Source organism: Megascapheus bottae, chromosome 8, assembly GCF_031878675.1.
Source record: "Megascapheus bottae isolate mThoBot1 chromosome 8, mThoBot2.hap1, whole genome shotgun sequence".
In the NCBI taxonomy this organism is placed as follows: Eukaryota; Metazoa; Chordata; class Mammalia; order Rodentia; family Geomyidae; genus Megascapheus; species Megascapheus bottae.
Window position 1 is genome coordinate 53,800,318 of NC_143516.1, and position 17,932 is coordinate 53,818,249.

The 17,932-nt window shown below is 38.3% G+C and overlaps 1 protein-coding gene across 2 annotated transcripts in view; it reads left to right on the forward strand.

Annotated features, from left to right (window-relative positions):
• Casp8ap2 (caspase 8 associated protein 2) overlaps window positions 1-15,942 on the forward strand; it is a 37,260-nt gene extending 21,318 nt beyond the window's left edge. The window contains exons 7-11 of one of the 2 annotated variants that reach the window (XM_090338429.1): window positions 2,272-4,457; window positions 5,163-8,310; window positions 10,037-10,136; window positions 11,101-11,153; window positions 15,341-15,942. In XM_090338429.1, coding sequence (XP_090194555.1) covers window positions 2,272-4,457; window positions 5,163-8,310; window positions 10,037-10,136; window positions 11,101-11,153; window positions 15,341-15,344 — 5,491 coding nt within the window. In that variant the 3' untranslated portion in view covers window positions 15,345-15,942. Of the gene's footprint in view, window positions 1-2,271; window positions 4,458-5,162; window positions 8,311-10,036; window positions 10,137-11,100; window positions 11,158-15,340 lie in introns of those variants that run through there. The other variant, XM_090338430.1, reaches the window with a different exon arrangement.
• The last annotated feature ends 1,990 nt before the right edge of the window (window positions 15,943-17,932 follow it).

The following is a 17,932-nucleotide window of genomic DNA, read 5'->3' on the forward strand; positions in this document are numbered from 1 at the left end:
GTCATAATGAAAGTACAACAAATAACTTAACAGAAATTTATTGTCTCAGTTCTGGATGCTATAATTCCAATGTCTAGGTATTGGCAGCTTTGGTTCTGGCTGGTAGTTGTAAGGAAAGGATCTGTTTCATGCCTATCCCTTGGCTTTAGATCCTTGTCTCCTTCCTTTGTATTTTTACATCCTCTTCTTTTGATCTCTATGTCCCAGTTTCCCCCTCCCCTCCTTTCTTTAACCAATCCTGGGGCTTGATCTGAGGGTGTAAACCCTGTCCCTGAGATTTCTCAAGGCTAGCACTCTACCACTTGAGCCACAGCACCATTTCTTGCTTTTCCTCTATATGTGTACTGAGGAATCGAATCTAGGGCTTTGTGAATGCTAGGCTAGCATTCTACCAGTAGGCCAAACTCCCAGCCCCGTTTCCCCCTTTTTCATAACCAGACACTAGGCATATTGGATCATGTCTCACCCTAATGACATGTAAAAGTTGATTACTGTATAAAGACCTTCTTTAAATAAGATGTGGATTTTTTGCTGGGAACAATAACTATTCAATTCATAACACTGTCTGCATATTTCCTTAGATTATATGTCCTTTAAGTCATTTTTTTGCCCTATATCAATTTTGCCTTATTTCTGGGTCTTAAGTTTTGGGTTTTTCATAATACTGGGTAGGAATAGATTTTTAGATAGGAATATTGGAAAATCAACAGCAAAAAAACTAAAACTAAAATGTGTTGCCTACATTATATTTCTACATTTCGGAAAACAGCCTTTTTTAAAAAATTTTATTGTCGGTCCTGGGGCTTGAACTCAGGACCTGGGTGCTGTCCTTAGACACTTTTGCTTAAGGGTAGTGTGTGTTCTACCACAGCACCACTTCAGCATTTTCTATGTATGTGATACTGAGGAATCCAACTCAGGGTTTTGTGTATGCTAGGAGAGCACTATACCACTAGGCTATGCTTCCGGCCTCCAGAAAATAGCTTTCTAAAACACAGATTTTATGTTAGGATGTGGGCTTAGAAAAAACAAACAAAAAACCCAACCCAGTAAATCCATGTCATTCTCCTAAGCAAAGAATCACAGTTTTATATTTCTTTTTAGTTTTGCATATTATGTACCACTCTAAGATGGACAATTGATGCTTTTGTTGTTGTTGTTATTGTTGTTGTGTAAGAAATAGAAGCTTTTGATAGGGTATGCTACAGAGTGCATATGGGTAATTTCTCTTTCTTTTTTTTTTGGTTAGTCACGGGGTTTGAACTCAGAGCTTGGACACTGTCACTGAGCTCTCTTGCTCAAGACTAGTGCTTTACCACTTTGAGCTATAGTGCCACGTCTAGTTTTCTGGTGGTTAATTGGAAATAAGAGCCTCACAGACTTTTCCTGCCCCAGTTGTCTTTGAACTGGTGGGGTCCTCAGATCTCCACCTCTTTGAGTTTGTTTTTTTGAACTGTTTCTTTTGTTTCTATTAGGTTAGGGGAGGGGAGAAGGAGTGGAATAAGATCATTAGTCCTGAAAGGAATGAATTTATGTTTAGTGTGGAAATTCTGTACCTGTGGTAAAAGAAGTCCAAAGAAATTGGCATGTATGAGGATAAATTTCTTTTGAAGCAAAGGCAAATGAGATTTCTTTGGTTTGAAAATGGACTCTTTAGTTAGAAAATGGTACATTCTGGGGTTTTTCACCCCTCTCCTCTTCCCTGTGCTGGTGACTGAATCAAGCTTGCCTTTTCTGCTTGACAAGTGTTATTTAACTGAGTTAAATCTCAATCATTTGCTCATTTGCTCATTTATACTTCTCTTTACCACTGTAGTATGTAAGTTCCCCCCCCCTTTTTTCATATATTTTTATTGTAATTAATAGAAGGATTACATTATATTCACCAGATAGGAGGTGCATTAATTCACATACATTCTCATGTCTTGGTCTCCATTCAACCCTCCCCCCCCTTTTTTTTTATTGGTTAGTTATCAGGCTTGAAACTCAGGGCCCTAGGTACTGTCCTTGAACTTTTCTGCTCAAGGCTAGCACTCTTACTTACACAGCTCTACTTCAAGTTTTCTGCTGGTTAATTGGAGACAAGAGTCTCACAGACTTTCCTGCTCGGGCTGGCTTTGAACCATGATCTTCAGATCTTAGTCTCCTGAGTAGCTAGAATTATAAATATGAACCACCAGCGCCTGGCAAGGCCCCTAAAATTTTAAAGTGTGTTACATGCAAATAAAATTGGAATGTTATTAAATATCAATTAATTTCTGTCTCTACTAGATTATCTGAGTTTCCACATTTTCGAAATAATCATAAAGTCTCAAGGACATCCGATGCAGTTAGAACAAAAGATCCCAGATCCAGAAATCCTCATTTGGATGATGGTTCCACGCCTGAAAGCAAAGTTAAAAGTAATGGTCCTAAAGACATACAGCATAACAGTTCACTGCCAACCTTGGAAAGGGAAGGAAAATCACATTCTGAAACACAGAATGCTTTGCAATTGCCTATGCCTGCTGAGAAACATTGTACCCTCAATGGTGTTCGGTCACGTTCTGACCAAGTTGGTGAGAGTATCTCAAATGAGGATAATAAAAGAGGGAAGAAGGATACTTCACACAGCCCATACAGCAGAGGAACTGACAGAACACGAAAAGACTTAAGTAACCACTGTGGGAATGGTGAACTGAAAAACACCGAGGCTAGTCCAAGGCTCCAGAGACGTCCTGAGAAACATGGTCCTGCAGAGCCAAAGGCCGAGAGCAGAAATGCAAAGTCTAGAAGCAGCACAGATTCAGATTATAAAAGTGAACGTAGTTCTTCCTGGGAGAAAGAGACTTGTAGAGAAAAGTCACATACTCGAGTTGAGTCTGAAAGTGACAAAAACTTGGAGAGAGAAAGTGAAAGATCACAAAATATGAGTAGAAAAGAACTTCAGTCACAGAGCAAAGAAGAAAGAAAAGGTGACTCAAAACATAAATTGCTAGTAAAGGACCAAGATCATTGGAGACAACCTGACCGGACAGTGGTTCCTCATTCTAAAAATGAAATAAAATCTCATAGTTCCAGTAAATATTATCCAGAAGAGAGAAGAGGAAGGGAAGATTGTAAAAGAGAGAGAAGCAATCACGGTTCTCAAGATGGAAGATGTTCATCATCTTTTTCCAGCCGAACTTATAAGCATATGTCCTATAAGGAAGCAGATGCTGTGCACCTTTCCAACACGCCTTTCAAACCAGAAAGGCACAGAACTGAAGATAAGAGGAAAAGAGAAGAAGAAAAGAGAAAGAGAAAGAACAAAGAGGAAAATAGGCATAAGAAAAATGATAGAAAATCACCTATAGAATATTTGCCAAAGACTTATAAAGAAATTAAGAAAACCACTACTGATTTAAATAGACAGAAAGAGCCAAAAAGTGATAAAGATGAAGTCTCGAATAATGTTTATAAGGGTACAGAAAATAAGGAGCTTTCAACGAAACCTGTGAATGCTCCAAATGAAGCAAAAAACAAAGACTTAAAGTTAAGTTTTATGGAAAAATTGAACTTAACTCTGTCACCTGCTAAAAAGCAGCCTGCATCTCAGGATAATCAGCACGAAATTACCGATGTCCCTAAGTCCAGTGGCAAATGTGATTTAGAGTCCTCAGTGGCATTTGTTCCCTCTGTCAATAAAGCTGTCTCAGAGGAAACTAAATCAAAGCTTCTAGAACCAAAGGTTGCTCATCCAGAGGCATCTGAACTGAGAATCAGTGTTCCAGAAAGTCAAGTAGAAGAAGAAAGTAGTTTGTTAGTTAAGTCTGTTGAGAACACTTTGCCTTGTGAAGTGCCCATTTATGATACAGAGATTTCCCTCCCAACACCTGCAGAAGTGAAACAATGTGAATCCTTGCTCACTGCATCAACAGAAGTGGGAGAGATAGTGGATGGTGCCAGGGCAGCAGCTTCTGTGGTAATGGATGTAAAACAAACTGATACTTTTCAAAACTGTGGTCTGGAATCAGATACGAAAAGACAGGATGGCTTGAGTTTTTGTGGTATTTCTGAAAGTTTGGAAATACCGGTTTCAATGAAAGTGGCTGAAACCAGTGAAAATCTTAAGATGCCTCCAGTTGAAGCACTTAGCAGTGTGCCAGTAAACCTTCCAGAAGACTGTAAACCAAAATTTGAGCCTTCTATATGTACTGTGGTTGAGACAAAGTCTTGTCAGTTGGAGCCTTGCTTGCCAACAGAGGCTTTACCATCTTCACCACAGCAGACTAGATCAATGGACCACAGAATAGAAATTGAGGAAGTAAACTCTCTATATCATGACGATGAGAACTCGGTTTTGAGCATCGACTTAAATCACCTGAGACCTATCCCAGAAATTATCAGTCCTCTGAATAGCCCAGTGAGACCGGTTGCAAAAATTCTTAGAATGGAAAGCCCTTCTCATATTCCATTATATAATAATAGTCTTAAAGGTAATAGTTTATATTATTCTATATCTCACTTTTCATAAGAATGTGAAACATAAAACAGATGGTTGCATTTGTTCTTGATACCATTAAAACAGTATTCTGACTTTGTTCTTTATATAAATCTAGGTAGCAATTTTTTGTTGTTGTTGTTGTTCTTGGTCTGGGGATTGAGCTAACTGCTTCTCTCATTGCTAAGCACATATTTTCTCCAAGCTGTAATCCAGCCCCTTTGGTTCTTTATGCAAAAAAGGAAATGAAAGATCAGATTATTTCAAATAATACTATCTACTTAAATATCTATCTACTGCAGGAATAGAAGCCAGGATCCTGTGCATGTCACACACACTGAGTTATACTCCAGGTCTAGGTTTTAGATGCATTTTTGTTCAAAACCCATCATCTAATAAATGATAGCTGCTCATGTGAATAGTGATTATTGGAGTAACCAAACTCTTGTACTTGAAAGGCACCTCCTGAGCCCTATTTGCATTGCTGGGAATCAAAGGCTTAAACACATACTTGGCAAGTGTTCTACCACTGAGCAGTATATAACTCCAGCCCCTTCTGAATTTTTTGAAAGAGCAGTAAAGAGCAATGGAAAAGATGAAGTATGAAGCATTAGCATAAGTCTCTTTGGTTCTGTTTAGGATAGAGATATCAAATGACTAAGATTCGTTTTGTGACTTTAATATAATTTCTTTTCTGCAGATGTGTTGCCATCAAATTCAGATCATTCTACCTCCAAGAGTCTGCCTGGTCTCAATAAAGAGAATCAAAAGCCGACTCACAAATTTGACAAATATACAGAAGTGGATTCCTGTAAAAAGTCACTTTTAGATGAACTAGAAGAAGGAGAAATTAGAAGTGACAGTGAAGAATCTGTACCACAAAAACATTTTGAAAAATGTGCCAAACCTAGAGTTTCTGCTGAATTGCAGAACACTAATACTAGTCCAGAAGGAAAGAAAAATACTGTTGATACATATAAAGACCACTGGAAAACATCTGCAAAACTCCATCAGAACAATAGCAAATGGAATAAAAGACCAAATGAGCCCAGCAGATCTTCAAAGTCAAAGAGAAAGGATAAAACAATTAGCATTTCCAGCTTGGAAAAAATAATTCCAATCATTACTGTACCTTCTTCTGTCTGGGAGATTATGCATATGTTACGAATGATAGGAAAACACGTAAGGAAAAGTTACATGAAATTCAAGGTAAAATTTTCGTTGATACAGTTTCAGAGGATTATTGAGTCAGCAGCTTTGAGGTTTACGTCACTAATTAAATACCTCGATTTTTCCAAGATCTCTAAATCAGAAACTACTTTACAGAAGAATCTCTGTGATGTTATAGAATCTAACCTTAAGCAAGTTAAGAAGAATGGCATAGTTGATCGTTTATTTGAACAACAACTACCAGATATGAAAAAGAAACTGTGGAAGTTTGTAGATGAACAACTTGATTACTTGTTTGAAAAACTTAAGAAAATTTTAGTAAAGTTCTGTGATTCCATAAACTTTGGAAGTGACAGTAATGGAGGAAAGCTTGCTAAAAAGTATAAAGAGAGAACACATTCATATTGTCAGAAGAGGAATAAGGACAATTTCAACAAAGAAATTCAGAGGGAAAAATTGTCAAAATCAGAAGACTGTGTGAATTTTAAACCTTTACTGGAATGTAGAAAGTCTGAAGAAAAACATCCAACCCAAAGTAACACCACCACAGGCATAGTGGAGCCTGACAGTAATAGAACTGTTGACACCTGCTTTGAAAGTGTAAAGAACTCTGAATCTGAAGAGCACTCTTTGGAACTAAACTGTCCTAGCACTCCCAAGCCAGCCAAAAATGAAAGCAACACCAATGAAGATATACCAGTTTCTCAGCACACAGGGTTGAAGCCAGAACGTAGTTTTGAGATCCTTACTGAGCAGCAAGCATCTAGCCTCACTTTTAATTTGGTGAGTGATGCACAGATGGGTGAAATATTTAAAAGTTTGTTACAAGGTTCTGACCTTCTGGACAACAGTGTTAATTGTATTGAAAAAACGGAGTGGGAATTAAAGACTCCAGAGAAACAGCTGCTGGAGAATCTTAAGTGTGAATCGATTCCAGCTTGTACTACAGAAGAGCTTGTTTCTGGAGTGGCTTCTCCAAGCCCAAAAATGATTGGTGATGACAATTGGTCATTATCATCTGAAAAAGGTCCGTCTCTGTCTTCAGGGCTTTCATTGCCAGTGCATCCCGATGTGTTAGATGAAAGTTGTATGTTTGAAGTGTCTGCTAACATGGGTTTAGCTAAAGATCATGTATGTAATTCAGAAAAGAGCAAGCCCTACATTTCTTCTATACTCTTGGAAGATCTTGCAGTCTCTTTAACTGTACCATCACCCCTAAAATCAGATGGTCATCTGAGCTTCTTAAAGCCTGAAGCTTTGTCAAGTACCACTCCTGAAGAAGTTATTAGTGCACATTTTAGTGAAGATGCCTTACTTGAAGAGGAGGATGCATCTGAGCAAGATATTCATCTAGCCCTGGAGTCTGATAACTCAAGCAGTAAGTCAAGTTGTTCTTCATCGTGGACAAGCCGATCTGTTGCTCCAGGCTTTCAGTACCACCCTAATTTACCCATGCATGCTGTCATAATGGAAAAGTCCAATGATCATTTCATTGTGAAAATACGGCGTGCAGCCCCATCTACCTCCCCTGGTCTGGAACACAGTATGATTGCTAATGGGTCATTGACATCTTTGCCCAGAGTTGGAAAGGAAGCTGATGAAGCAGCAGAGAAAGACTATGTTTCATGTGAGAGCACGGTTTTGAAATCTGTGGAGGAATTGGAAAACTCTGACACAGATGTTGGTGGCAACAAATCAACCCATGAGCAGAACTCTATGATACACACTGAGGTTCCACATATATATGAATTTCTTAAAGATGCTTCAGTTAAAGAGAGTCACAGTGATGAAGTGCCTGATAATTGTTTCAAGTTGCATCAAGTGTGGGAGCCAAGTGTTCCTGAAAGCCTTGAATTTTCTTCAATGGAAAAAATCCCCCACTCTGTTGAGGATCATCTTCCTGACACATACATAGACCTAACAAAAGATCCAGTGCCTGAGACCAAAAGCTTGGGAGAATTTGTAGATGTATCAGTTTTAAATGATCACTTGGATAGTTCTGGAAGCAAATTAGATCAAAGCACTCAAATATTAGGTAATTCTTTACAGTCTGATACTGTAAATGCTTTTATTGATTTAACACAAGATGCTTCTAATGACAGTAAAAATGAAGATAATGACACCACAGTAGTTGCTGAAAGCGTAGAGTGTCAGGTGATATGTGTGGATGAGGATAACTGTAAGGAAGAAAAGATGCAAATGAAAAACAAGCCCATTGAGTGCATTGTTGAGCAAACTTGTATTGATTTGACCCCAGAGTCTGATTTATGTGAAGTAAATAAGGATGATTTAAAATCAGATTCATGTGAAGTAAATAAGGATGATTTAAAATCAGTGCCACCAACAAATTCTGATAGTTTGGCGTTGCCTGGGGGTTTGGATAATGCTCACAGAAAAAGAAAAAACTGTTCTGATGTAAATCATTCTCAGAAAAGACAAAAAAAGGAAAGAGACTTAACTAATGGAGAAAAGTCTAAGAAATTTAGCCAAGATTTTGATAAAAATGATAATGTTCAACAAAAGAAAACCAATAAGAAAAGGACTCCTACATTGAATAAAGATCTCTCATTAAGCCCAGGGATTACTGATTCAGCAGCAGCACTTACCACTTCGCCTACAAGCCTTTCTGCAAAAAATGTCATTAAAAAGAAGGGAGAAATTATAGTTTCATGGACAAGGTAATAATCTTTTAAGCCCTTTTAGAACTCAGGAAATGTTAAGCCTTTTTCTGTATTGTCATCTTTTTCCATCCTAAACCAAGGAAAATGATGAGCTGTTTAAAAAAGTAGCCAGTGGCTGGGCGTGGTAGTTCACGCCTGTAATCCTAGCTACTCTGGAGGCTGAGATCTAAGGATCAAGGTTCAAAGACAGCCTGGGCACAAAAGGACCTGAGACTCTTATCTCGAATTAACTTAGCCTCTAGAAAACAGGGAAGTGGGCCTTGGCTCTAGGTTAGGTGGTAGCCTTGAGCTGAAGAGCCCAGGGACAGTGCCCAGGCCCAGTTCAAGCCCCATGAGTCGTCTATCCCTCCCCCCCACCCCTCCACCCCCCGCAAAAAAAAAAAAAAAGTAACCAGAGTTAGTTGAGGATCCATCCTGGGCTACAACCCAGCTGTGCTATATCCCAGTCTAGAATAATGGCTTTTATTTAGGGGTGTGAATAACCCCCCCTTGGTAGAGCTTTTCATTGTGTGTGTGTTTTTTTTTTAATAGTCTTACTACCTACTTTGGGCTGGCTTAATTTGTGATCCTCCTTTTCCAGCCTTCAAGTCATTGGATTAGGTGCATATCATCATGTCTCAGATTCATTGTGTCATAACTTTACTTTTTCAATGAAATAGAACTTTCATTTGGATGGAACAGATAAACACATTTTAGAGAATAAGAATGACAAGTGGTGAAAGTGGTGAAGCAAAAAGTGGATGTGTTAATCATTTTCCCTAAATTTTAACTTTTCAGACTTTCACAAGTGGGTAGTACATTTCAGTTCTATGTGAGCTTTTAGAGAAATGCAGGTTTTAAAAGACCCCACTTCACAGCTAGCACTGGTGGCTCATGCCTGTAATCCTCACTGTTCAGGAGTCTGAGATCTGGGAATACCTATTTAAAGCCAGCCTGGACAGAGGGAAGTCTGAGACTTTTTTTTTTCTTTTCTTTCTTTGTGAGACACTCTTATCCCCAGTTAACCATTAGAAAACCAGAAGTGGAGCTGTGACTCAGAGTGATAGAGACTAGCCCTGGGCAAAAAAGCTGAAATTATAGGGCCTAGCCCCTGAGTTTAAACTGCACAACTGACAAAAAAAAAAAAAAAAAAAAAAAGGACCCCATCTTAGATAATTATAGTTGTGAACACCAGGACTAGAGTTTCATACTTTCCATATTAGATGAGAATGCTTAATGAGGGAAGAATTTTCTTAGAACTAGTGATGTTTGGTTAAATGCCACTATCCTGAAATATTCATTTCAAGTTACTTGTAGATTCAAGATGAAATCTCAGAGATTGTAATAACACATACTGGTTTAGACCATGTGGCGAAACCAGGCCAGAATTGGAAGATTCTGGGATTGAAGATTTTATCTAAGTTCCACTTTTCCTCCTTACTCTGTCCAATCATTTTTGGTCCTTAATGTTTTAAGTAGTGTGTACATGAAAGGAAAATTAAAGATAAAAATGAAAACTTTATCAGTAGAAATAGATTAATGTATTTATTGTAGAAAACTGTGGATATACATATGAGCTCAAAGAGTAAAATGGTTATAAACTTGTTTCTAGAGATAAGCATTGTTCAGATTTTGGTATATGTACTTTTTCCTACGAGGTTCACTAGAAATGGGTGTTAAAGCAGGGACATTTATGAAATTTCTATTTAAACACATAAAATCAAAATGTAATTTTTCCCTCTAGAAATGATGACCGGGAAATTTTACTGGAGTGCCAGAAAAGAATGCCATCACTGAAGACTTTTACATATTTGGCAGTCAAGTTGAATAAAAATCCAAATCAGGTAATTATCTAATTTTTACATCTCTAGTGGTTCATAGATACTGCTGCTAGATTTTTTTTTCTTTTTTCTTTTTTTATAGTGCTGGGGAAAGAGCCCAGATCCATATACATAATAGGAAAACAGTTAATCCTAGCCTCAGGTATAAGTTGCCAAGTGTTAAGATACAAAGACATTTACTAATTAACCTATTTTAAAATTTGGCTTACTATAGGACTAATAAACTTGATTGTGGAAGAAGCATGACAGAAATAACTCTTGATTTTTTTTCCTCTATGCCATACCAGCTTATTTATTTCATCTCAGGATTTGGTAATGTTTCCTTATTTAATAAGATGTAGCAAATGAAATTAAGGTAACCAACCAAACTATTTCCCATGCCAGGCGCTGGTGGCTCAGCAGACTGAGATCTGTGGATTGTGGTTCAAAGCCAGCCCAGGCAGGAAAGTTTATGAGATTCTTATGGCCATTTAACCACTAGAAAATGGGAAGTGATACTGTGGCTCAAAGTGGTAGAATGCTAACCTTGAGCAAAAAAAAACCCTCAGGAACAGCTCTCTGGTCTTCAGTTCAAGTCCTATGTCTGACCAAAAAATAAAAATAAAATAAAAAATAAAATATTTCTTATATTACCCCCCCCCTTTTTTTTTTGCCGGTCTTGGAGCTTGAACTCAGGGCCTGGGCACTGTCCTTGGACACTTTTTGCCCAAGGCTTAGAGTTCTGTCACTTGAGCCACAGTGCCACTTCCAGCTTTTTCTGTGTATGTGATACTGAGGAATCAAACCCAGGGCTTTGTGCATGCTAGGTGAGCACTCTATCATTAGACTACATTCCTGTCTCTTCTCTTTCTTTAAACATTACTTCATGTCTTTGTTATTGAGGATAACTTTTACTGTAGATGTTTTGTGAGAATATTCATCAAAGGTGAAAAGAATGAGATATTTATCATCATTTTTAATTTTTCAGGTTTCAGAGAGATTCCAGCAGCTAAAGAAACTCTTTGAGAAGTCAAAATGCAGGTAGTTAATGTATAATACATTTTTGGCACTGTCTTCATGCAGTAATGGTGTGTTAGTCTTTGAAGACCTGAGATCTGCAAGAGAGAACCAGTTGGGTTCCTGCTTTAGTTACAAGTTGGAAGATGGTTGCATAGCTGTGGGGCTGGCTTTAGTAGAATTAGCCTGGAACTTCTGTTTCCCAGTGAGTCTTCAGTAGGAAAAACCCATTTGAAGATTAATAACATTTTACAGATGAAGAACGCAAGAAAATATTCTTAAACAGCAGTTTTTTTCATAACCAATGCAATATTTTTTTAATTTTAATTTTTTTTGGTGGGTCATGGGGCTTGAACTCTGGGCCTGGGCACTGTCCCTGAGCTCTTCAGCTCAAGACTACTGCCATACCCCTGGAGCTATATTCCAGTTTTCTAGTGATTAATTGAAGATAAGAGTTTCAAGGTCTTTTGTGCCCTGCTGGCTTTGAACTTTGATCCTCAGATCTCAGCCTCCTGAGTAGCTAAGATTACAGACATGAGCCACTATGCCTGGCAACCAATGCAATTTATGTAGTCATTGTAGTACAATTTTTTTTTAACATTTTTCTGAGTGCTGAATCTTTTAAATTACAAAACATATGTCCCAGCCAGGCATTGGTGGCTCATGCTTATAATCCTATTCAAGAGGCTCAGATCTGAAGATACAGGTTCAAAGCTAGCCTTGGCAGGAGAGTTAGTGAGATTGTTTATCTCCAGTTAAGCAGCAAAAAGCTGAGGTATGGCTCAAGTGATCAAGCACCAGCCTTAAGAGAAAAAGCCAAGGGGAATGGAAGGCCCTCAGTTCAAGCCCCAGTACTAGACAGAAACAAAGCAAAACATGTGTTTGCTTATTGCAACTTTGTCATCTAAACAGATGACAGGATTTACTGTAACCAATAATTAATACTATTCAGGCATGTTTCATTAGTTTTTTCCAGCTATATTTCTATGAGTTTAAAAGGCAATAGTAATTAATTACATTACCTTTTTTCCTTGAAAAATTAACTACTTAAGTACTTTTTATTTTTATGGAAGAAAAGGCATAACAATATTTAGTGTATCATTTTTCTATTAAAAAATTAAATAAAAAACATGTAATCTTAAATTTTAGTTTGAATGAAAACCATACTTGGACATAGATCACTGTATGTTTCTATTTATTTTTGAGATACTATCTAGTCCCATTATTTTTTTTTTGAGGGGGCGGTGGTACTCTTACTACTTACACCACCATTCTTCCAGACCTCTATTGGTTATAATTTATTTTCCATATCCTTGTAAACAATTAGTTTACTCATAAGATCTTCAAAAGATGTTTAGTAATTTATTATAAATGAAATTTCTTTTTTTATCATGCAGAATATAAGGTTACCAGTGGCTTACACTTGTAATTGTAGCTCCTCAGGAGGCTGAGATCTGAAGCTTGTGGTTCAGAGAAAACAAACAAACAAACAAACAAAAAACAGCCCTGAAGTGGAACTATATATAGCTGTAGTAAAGAGTCTTGAGAACAAAATTTAAGGGACGTTGACCAGGCCCTGAATTTAAGCCCATGACTAGTACATGTGCTAAGATCTGAGGATCAAGGTTCAAAGCTAGCCTGGGTAGGAAAGTCCCTGAGAGTCTTATCTCCAATTAAGTATCCAGAAAAAGAAAAAAACAAAAACAGAAATGGAGCGATGGCTCAAGTAGTTGAGCACTAGACTTGAGGAAATAAATTCAGGTGCAGCACCCAAGCCATGAGAGTTCTTGCCTAACATGCACAAAGACCAGGTTTGATTCCTCGGTACCACATGCATTTTTTTTTTTTTTAAATGTTGTGGCTTAATAGAGCTCTAGTCCAGAGGAAAAAAAGCCCCAGGACAGTGTTCAGGCCCTGAGTTCAACTCCAGGACTGGCCAAAAAAAAAAAAAAAGACTGTGTATACATGCTTACATAGACATGCATATAGTACTTTTTTTTTTTTTTTTTTTTTTTTTGCCAGTCCTGGGCTTGAGCTCAGGGCCTGAGCACTGTCCTTGGACTTTCTCAGGGCTAGAGCTCTACCACTTGAGCCTCAGCACCACGTCCGGCTTTTTTCTACATGTGGTACTGAGGAACTGAACCCGGGTCTTCATGCATGCTAGGCAAGCACTTTAACCACTAGGCCAAACTCCCGGCCAGCATATAGTACTTTTTAGATATACAGCACTCTATAGTTTATATATGGAGAAAATATTGTGTGTGTGTGTGTGTGTGTGTGTGTGTGTGTGTGTGTGTGTGTGTGTATAGTACAGTACAAAGCATGACTTTTGCTGCCTTTAAGAAATAGCTAGGTAGTGGCAAACACCTATAATCTGTTTAACTCTCACAATGCAATTCAAGGCCAGCCTTGATTAATATGAGAAGGTGCTATTAAAAAAAATAAATAATTGGACCGGGAGTTTGCCCTAGCAGTAGAGTCCTTGCCTAGCATGCACAAAGACCTGGGTTTGATTCCTTGGTACCATATACATAGAAAAAAGCCGGACGTGGTGCTGAGGCTCAAGTGATAGAGCTCTAGCCTTGAGAAAGTCCAAGGACAGTGCTCAGTCTCTGAGCTCAAGCCCAGGACTGGGGGGGAAAAAAAAAATCAAGGGGCCAGGAATTTGGCTTAGTTACAGTGCTTGTCTAGCATGCACGAAGACCGGTGTTTGATTCCTTGGTACCACATACATAGAAAAAGCTGGAAATGTTGCTGCGGCTCAAGTGGTAGAGCTCTAGTTTTGAGAAAGCCCACAGACAGCGCTCAGGTCCAGGACTGACAAAAACAAAAGACAAAAACAAAACTACTGAGCCTTGGCTCACAACTGTAATCCTAGATACTCAGGAGGCTGAGATCTGAAGATTGCAGTTTGAAACCTGCCTAAGCAGGAAAGTCTGTAAGAATTAACCACCAAAAATCCAGAAGAAAAGTGGAGCTGTAGCTCAAGTGGTACAGTGCTACCTTTGAGCAAAAATGCCCATAGACATTGATCAGGCCCTGAATTCAAACCCCATGACAGCAAAAAAAGAAAAAGCCTGGAGTCGTGGCTCATGCTTGTAATCCTAGCTACTCAGGAGACTGAGATCTGAGGATCAAGGTTCAAAGCCAGCCCGGGCACAAAAGGACTTATCTCCAATTAACCTCTAGAAAAGAAGAAGTGGTGCTTGGCTCAAGATTAGGGAGGTGCCTTGAGCTGAAAAGCTCAGGGACAGTGTCCAGGCTGAGTTCAAGCCCCATAACCCACAAAAAAGAAAAAAGAAAAAAAAGAATGAATGAGTAAAAAATAAATTAGCCTTGGTTTGTTTTTACTAAAGAACATTTTTGTCTGAAAAAAGATCTATTTTCTTGTGTAAAGAAATAAATTCATGAAATAATTAATTTGATTCTAGAAGAAATGTTTATTAGTTGGAAACTTCAAAATTGTAAAACTAAAATCTTGTCAGAATTTTGCTAATATAAAATACTTAAATTTATTTAAAATTATTTTTTAACATTTACTAATGGCTGAGGTTTTAAAAAATATAATTTTGGAAGTGGCGCTGTGGCTCAAATGGTAGAGCAATAGCCTTGAGTTGAAGAGCTCAGGGATGGCACCCAGGCCCAGAGTTCAAGTCTCACAAGTAACAAAAACAAAACAAATATATATATATATATATACATATATATGTATATATATAATTTTATTATTACTGAAGTGTTTTATAGAGGGGTTACCATTTCAAAAGTCAGGTAATAAATACTTTTTTTTTGGACAGTGTCACCCTCTCTCCTGTTCACGTTGCACAATGTGTGTGTGTGTGTGTGTGTGTGTGTGTGTGTGTGTGTGTGTGTGTCTTGGGATTGTAGTTAGGGCTTTGTGCTCTAACTCACTCAGCTATTTGGTTCATAATTGGTGCTTGAGCTTCTGGCATTTGGTCAGAAAAGAGTTTCTTGGGTTTGTCTGCCTAGGTTCCTAGCTGTTTCTGATTCCACCCCCTCCTCCATATACTATTAGTATCTATCAGTAACTATTAAAAAAAAATAAGAGTATAACAACAGTTGTCACACTTGATTCTCTACAGGCTAATTCTTTCACATCAATATAAGTGAAGCTGTTTTTAGGTTACACTTAATAATAGGTTATATTTGAAAATTCAAATTACAACTTTAGCATTTTTTTTTTTTTACAGATAAGTTGCTGAGTTCCTTGTTGGTACTTCATACTACACAGAAACTTTGATTCCTCGTGTTTTATATGGGGAACTAATAGAGATTTTGTCTCATTTTTATTATAAGATAGTAATCTATATTTGTTATTGCTTCTGGACTTTGTAATAGCTCAACATGTGCAGCCTGTTACAGTTATGGGTCTGATTTTCTTACTTGTTGGTCAAAATATTTATTTTTAAACATATTAGAAGTTGTTATCAAAATGAAGACAACAATAATGTAATTGAACCCCTTTGATATTTCAATGAAATAACTTCTAGATTTTTTAAGAAAATAGTTTTGTAAGATTTTAAACTTCTATTTAGTTCAAGTTTTCATTTATTTTTTTGTTTTTATAATTGCTTCTTTTTTGGTAAACTGAAAAATAATTTAAATAGTCTACCTGTAAGTATGTATAATTACAATGATGTAAAATTTTGAGCATATGTGTCTGTATGTATGCACATACGTATATATGGCTTTGCCTAGACAGCAGTTTTTTTTAAAAAATGTGTATATAACATTTTGTACAGTTTGTTTTCAGAAACAGTGATGTATAATAAAAACATGTAAAGTTCTGTTATATTGTATTTAAATTATTTTTAAAAGGTGGTAAACTCCTAAGGAGCCTTTTTGAAGTGTGGGGAATGTGGCTGGCTAGTCTCTATAGATAGATTCATTAATGAAAACCTATTGTCATTGCCTGCTTTATCTCACAGTGAATCTCATACCTTTCCTGCAACTGTCCTTTGAAATAAAATTAGGGTAACTGAAGAGTTGAAGAAAACCTAATTGATTATCTTAAGCATTCTTCCTGCCTCCCTCTCCAGTTTTCTGGGAACTGTATGTTAACAGTTAAGGTCCTCCTTTCTGGAAGTACCATTGCACTGCCATTTCTCCCAGAGAATCTAAAGAAAACCCCAAGAATTGGTTGGTAGATTTTTAGGCTGGAAGAACTAACTGGTTTTGTAGTGCTGGGGTTCTTCACCATAAGCATGCTCCTTTTGAACTTCCAATGCAGATGAGAGGACTGGTAGTCATTTTTCAGTGCATTGAATTTTATGCCTGCTTGCAAGTCCATACAGCTTTTGGGAATGGAGCAGGATGGCTGAAAACGAAACTGTTCTTGGGCTAGTCATGTGAGTCACTGGTACTTCCCTAGCAAAAAGGAGTTCCTGGGTTGAATCTTTAGCAACCTCCACCTCCCTCATCTCTCTCCCCCCAGAATTGTTAATTTGCTCTTATTCAGATGCAAGTATTGAGATTTATTTCCCTTGTTATCCTGATGATTCTTTTACTTAAGGGCCATGTGTTACACTCTTGGGTTTATACATCTTTCTAGATTCATGAGAATAATTATTTTAATTATTGTAAGTACGGAACTACTACGGGCTTTTTTCTTTTTCTTCTCTCTTTTTTTTCCTAGGGATTGAACCCAGGACCATACAGAGATCGTTTCAGGCCTCTACCACTGAGCCATAATTACTTTTTCTCAAGGCCTTTGACTTCTTACAAAATGTCACTATAGTTAACAGTTAATAAATTCTAGATTGTTAATAATTCTCCAGCCAGTTTTCAACTTTTAGTGTTACTATTAAACTTTTCCTTACCTTTTTTAGTTTTTTACAGTTGGGGCCAAACTGAGTTACACCCTAAACAAGGTTTTTTTTTGTTTGTTTGTTTTTTTTTTTTGTACGTACTACAATTTTTTCTCCCGTTCCCTCCCTGGGAGGAAAGGGGAAGCGAAGGAAGAGGAGGAAGAGGCCCACGATTAAACCTACACACAGAAGGCTAAAACCTGGGGAATCACAGTTCAAAGCCAACCCAGGCAGGAAAGTCCTTGTCATTCATCTCCCATTTAACACCCAGCACTCCAGCAGTGAAGCCGTGGCTCACAAGGCAGAGCAATAATCGCCTTGAGCAAATACAACAAACACAGGGACTTGAAATCAGTTCCCAGGCCCCGTGTCTAAGCATCAGGACCGACAAAAAAAAAAAAAAAAAAGCTACAGAGCTGTGTTGATCAGAGGAGCTAATTTTAATTTTCCTAAGAGTCCCAGGAGGCAGTATGTTGTAAATAAATTTGGAGGGGGTTGGACGAGGGAAAGTGGGAAAACATGGGAAGGGTAACAATGTTCAAGAAGTAATGTACTCCCATCCTGATGAATATAACTAACCCCTCTATACATCACCCTGACAATAAAAAGAGTCACAGGAGGGCAATCTGCTTTGCTTGAGAAAAGCGAGGCTCGGTAGCCCCCCACCTAGCGGAACCTTCTGCCTCCGCCGTTGTCACACCTCCGGAGAGCACACGGAACCCGCATAGAAGAGCTCCGAAACCCATTTCCGCTCCCAGAACCGGCGCAGTCGTGACGCAATGCTTCCGCCAGCGCGGGGGCGGGGCCGGTAGTGCGCGTCGCCGCTGCCGCGCGTTGATGACGCGTAGCCCCGTGGGCTTCACCACGTGTGCCGCATCTCGCCGGCTTTCGGCGGCCACTTTCCCTGGGGGCGTAGTCCGTCGCTCCGGCGTGGGAGCCTCGGCTGCTCTACGGCTCTGAGTGCGGAGCCGCGGA